At 35.5% G+C, this 4,965-nt stretch overlaps 1 protein-coding gene across 1 annotated transcript in view; it reads left to right on the top strand.

Moving 5' to 3' along the window:
* The window catches only part of LOC135630847 (protein JASON-like), a 1,953-nt gene extending 275 nt beyond the window's left edge, over window positions 1-1,678 (top strand). Inside the window, exons 1-4 of the mRNA XM_065138086.1 lie at window positions 1-9; window positions 101-195; window positions 286-1,294; window positions 1,379-1,678. The exon at window positions 1-9 is cut by the window's left edge and continues 275 nt beyond it. Of these exons, the coding sequence (XP_064994158.1) occupies window positions 1-9; window positions 101-195; window positions 286-1,294; window positions 1,379-1,453 (1,188 nt within the window). The 3' untranslated portion in view covers window positions 1,454-1,678. The remainder of the gene's footprint in view (window positions 10-100; window positions 196-285; window positions 1,295-1,378) is intronic.
* The last annotated feature ends 3,287 nt before the right edge of the window (window positions 1,679-4,965 follow it).

The following is a 4,965-nucleotide window of genomic DNA, read 5'->3' on the forward strand; positions in this document are numbered from 1 at the left end:
ATCGATCGGGTATGCCCGATCAGCTTTTTCACTCGATCACTTCATTTTTATCCTTTAAGTCTGTTGTGTTATACTCATGATGTCGATCGTGTACTGTCAGGTACATGAAAGCCACAGGCCACTTCAACCGAGCCTTTCGCCTAAGCAGATCACGCCGAAGGCGGAAGTAGTGGCCGCCGCTCTTCCGGCGCTGAGGTAATTTGATTTTGTTCTATTCATCAAATTGCTGCTTGGACACCTTTCTTGTGTGTTCTGAATCTCTTTTACATGGACTTTTGTTTCCAGGGAGAATCTTGAACAGGGGAGCTGCAGTAGCACCAGGAAGAAAGTGACGTTCGATCTAAACGTCACAACGTATGAAGAGGCCTTGGTCGACAATGATCCGAATTGTTCGTCGGAAGTTGACAAAGAGACTGAAGCTATCGACGAGGGGAGGAAGGCAAATGATGGGCAGGATAAATCTTCTCCCGTGTCGGGAGCTTTCCCCTTGAACCGCAGGTATCATAATTGTGAGAGCAGCGACGATGACGTCGAACATGACGAGGAGGACTACTGGGATAGCGATTTCGACGAGGAAGAAGATACTGAGGTCGTGATCGAAGGAAACGAGGAAGAATCTTATGATTCGTTCTTTTCTTTGCCCATTGATAAGGAGCCTTCGCAAAGTATTCAGGAGGCTAATAGTCCCAACCCCAAGTCTGCATCTTCCCCTGATTGGCAGCCGATCCTTGTCGCCGGAGGCAGCACGCGCGACCGGAGCCAGTTCGTACATCCGGTGCTGAATCCTGTGGAAAACCTATCACAATGGAAGGTAGTCAAGGCACGCGCGATGCCGGTGAAGAATCCGAAAAAGGAGAACGTGGTCGGCACAGAGCAGGAGAACAATGTGGCCTTCATCTCAGAGCCAGTGATCAAAGCTAAGAAGTCTCAAGCGCCAAATCGTTCTGCCAAACAGGAGATCTCAATGGACGCCAGCCTCTCGACCTGGTTGCCGTCATCTGAGAATTCAACTGCGGAAGGGCCCCAGGCGAGCAACTCCCATCGATCCAACTCGTCCTTTAGCCGAGAGGAACGGCCAATTCTTGGCGCTTTAACCATGGAAGACATTAAGCAATCATCCGTCACATCTTCCCCGGTAAAGAGGTCTCCCAGTAGGAGCCCGGATGAGATTCCAATCTTGGGAACGGTCGGCGGATACTGGAACTGCAAGAACCATGGAGATGATTCAGCTTCTTCTCGTCCTCCCAGCAACGAATTCAAAGGGATTCCGAACACCACAAGCAAGTACAGAGAGGTAAATTAGGTGCACAAATCAAAAACTTTTTTAGATGTGGGGGAAGTGCGATAGCAATTTACTTCTATGTTCTGCCTGTTGCAGGATAAGACTGTGAACTGGCACTCGACTCCTTTCGAAGTGCGGCTGGAACGAGCTCTCAAAAATGGTGCTGCTTGAGTACGCCAAGCTCAAACTTCTCCTTGTCGATGTTATTTCCGGCCTGAATGAAATTGTTGCGTGTTGTGTCTGCTGTTACAACTCTGTCCCTCTTATGCCTTCTTCTGGTCTCGGTGACTGTCGATAAACGTCATACGTCGAACAAGATTATTTGTGTTCGATATAAACTTCTGTAATAACAATAATAAGTAGAAGAACCATGTACTAGTTTGTTGTTTGTGGACTTTGAGAACTGTATTCAAATATTCTTTTCACTACACAGATATGTAGATGTTATCCAGGTCTAGACATGTATTTAAAGGAACCAGAATATATTCAAAATAGGTAAGGATGAGGCGGAGACGTATAAGTATACGACCAAAAAGAGATAATTTTGTTTGAATACACCTTGAACACGGCCTTAATTGTTGGGGAAAATTTCTCGTATCCAAATTGTTATAGAAAATAATATTCATTTTAATATAATACTTTTCGTTTTGAACATATTTGTGAGCTAAGTCATGCCACATACTACAAGTTATGCCTTTCAGTTTTCCTATTCAGCACCTTATGGTGCAGGGACATCTACATACTACAAACCTAGCAAAGAATCCATGCTGACAAAGAAACTGAAAAGATAGAGATAATCAAGTATATTCAAAGCAATTTGCGATCATTATAAAAGATCCATTCCACCAACACAAAAAGACCCTCAAATCAATTAGAGCAAACATCCAGTCTATTCAAATTGAACATGATCCATTTACAACTGAAGCATTCAATATGGCCACATGTATTCCAAAAACCATTATATCATCCAGTTAATAAGTTCTCACAATTGACAAATATTAAACACCTAGTGCAAGACATTACGAGTGCTGTGATTCAACTCTATCCGAGTAAAATGTTAAATAACTTTGCTTCTATTGTAAGTCCTGAGGAGACAAATTTGACCATCTGCATAGTTAAGGACAATTGCAAAATGGTGTCACATGCGCAACACAGCATATGGAGATTCTATGAATGCCAATGCTATTTCCAAGATAGAAACAGTATCCGATACTCCCAGTTTGTCAAAGACCCAAAAAATTCATAAGAAATCTTCCGGTGTAAATTTCCACTTGTGTTAACTGTGGTCAATAGGCTAGACCGAGATTAGTGCCATACCATTCTCGTCAGTCTTATCCGGCAGTTGCAATATTGTCTATATTAATTTTTGAAAGAAAAAAAATTATTTTCTGAAGAGAAAACCATATTTTACATCAGTTATGATCCAAAATATATGCAGAATAACTAGACAACATATTAACTTGTTTGTATGGTATCCATGCACAGGTAGAATAATGCAAAACTAGTTTCTGGATTTTTTTTTTTTATGTTAAAGCAACGCTTTATCTTGTGCTTTAGAAAAAGATAAATTTTATCGAGTTTCTATTTGTGAAACTGTGCATGATATTTGGCAGTTAAAGATTCTAAAATTAACCTTTTGATATATAGTTTTGAATTGTTTTAAATATAACCAAGTGAAATTATTGGAGACATGTACACCCGTTTTATGAATATCGTCAATAGTTTAAAAATACTTGATAAAAGTATTTCTAATCTTGAACTTATAAACAAGATTCTAAGATCCCTTTTAAAAAGTTGGGTTCCCAAAATAGTTATCATTTAAGAAGCAAAGGACCTAAACAATTTTTTACTTAGAAAACTTATTGGGTCCTTAATGTCCTATGAAATGAGTTGTATGGTACAAGACGAACATAACCTTCCAAAGAATAGAAAGGATATGATACTGAGAACCAAAGAATATAACTTGAGTGATAACTCAAGTAATGATGATAATGACATAGAACTTTTGACGAGAAAATTTAAAAAATTTATAAAATAAGAAACTAAGAACAAAAATGAACTTAAAAATAACACAATAACTTGCTATGAATACAATCGACTGAGGCACCTCAAAAGCAATTGTCCGTAAATGAAAAAGCTATAAAAAAAGAAGAAATCACTTAAGGCGGCATGAGACTAAGGCGGCATGAGACGAAATGAATACATTCAAAGAAGAAAAATGTATTACTATGAAATTACTTGGTTATTTTTATATTAGTATATAAAATGTAAAAAAGTGGGGGTGTGGAGGGAGAGGGGGGGGGGGGGGGGTTGTTTCTTGTTTCTCTTTCTAGTGATTTAAAAAGAAAAATTGAGTATTAAAAGTTAAATTCACTTTAAGAAGAAAAATGTATTACTATAACAAATAAAACTTTATGATTTTTGTTATAATAAATCTTTTGATTGAAAATAGTTTATGGTTACACAAACAATAATCTATTGATCTTAATGATTTTCGTATTGCTTTTCGATTTTAAACGATGATGCAATGTTTTTGTATAGAAGACTAGGGCATACTAGTATAAAGTCAATCACACAAATTGAAACTAAAGAAATTTAGCTATTTTTAATCTCATAGGAATCAATTTATAATTTTTCAAATGTAAGAAAAGTGATTTTGATGATTAGTTTGGAGTTGACAATTGAATTTGAATGAAAATTTTCCAACTGAATCATGAACTTTGATTTCTCTACTTGAGATATCTTTCATGAGAATCGAAATATTTTCTATCTTTGATGATTTCTTCTTACCGTTTACTAAAGAATAGACTTATGTAAATAAACTATGACCTTGATAATAGTTTGTAATGGTTTGAAATTATGCATGTTATACTTTGATGACTTAAAACCATGTTTTGGTATTATGTATACCCAAATGATGATAATTTAAAAATTTATTATTTTAGTATCATGCCCAAAGTGATGATAAAGATGACTTGGCATTTTTTACAAAGAAAATTTTATGGATTGAGATTTACTTTTTACGAATCATGATCTTGATGACTTGAGATTTCTTACGTATGAATCCAATTCTCCTATGTTTCTTTTTGTCATAGAGAAGTTTTTATCCTAATCATGATCTTAATTTATTGATATTTGATACTTGAGATTTTTTTTTATGAATGAAGATATCATATTTGATCTCCTATATTTCTTTTTGCCATTTACTAAAGAGAAAAATTATTCACGTGAATTATGATTATTCTTTTGATTATAATTTGAAAGTTTTATGTGAATCAAGAATTTTCCTTTCATTGAAAAAGTGATTTATCTAAACGAATCTTGATTTTTTCACTTGATATTTATAAATTGAGATTTATTATGAATCAAGATTTTTTCATTAATTATCCTCCTATGATTCTTCTTGATATTTTCTAAAGAAGAAATGTATTCAAATTAACCATGATATATCACTTGACTTCTTGATGTTATGACTTGAATTTTATGATGTACAATTGCCTTGTATTTATGATTTGTATATCTCATGATATGATTGAATTATTGATGTAAAAAAGAAAAAAAATTACACTATTGTATTCTTCCCTTCTCTTTGATAATAATAAAGGGAGAGAAAGTCTTGCTAACTTGCATGTTGTAAAAGGAAACAAAGATTGCAAACTTGCACATCGCAAAGATAGGCAAAA

The sequence above is a fragment of the Musa acuminata genome, chromosome BXJ3-2, assembly GCF_036884655.1.
Source record: "Musa acuminata AAA Group cultivar baxijiao chromosome BXJ3-2, Cavendish_Baxijiao_AAA, whole genome shotgun sequence".
Lineage (NCBI taxonomy): Eukaryota > Viridiplantae > Streptophyta > Magnoliopsida > Zingiberales > Musaceae > Musa > Musa acuminata.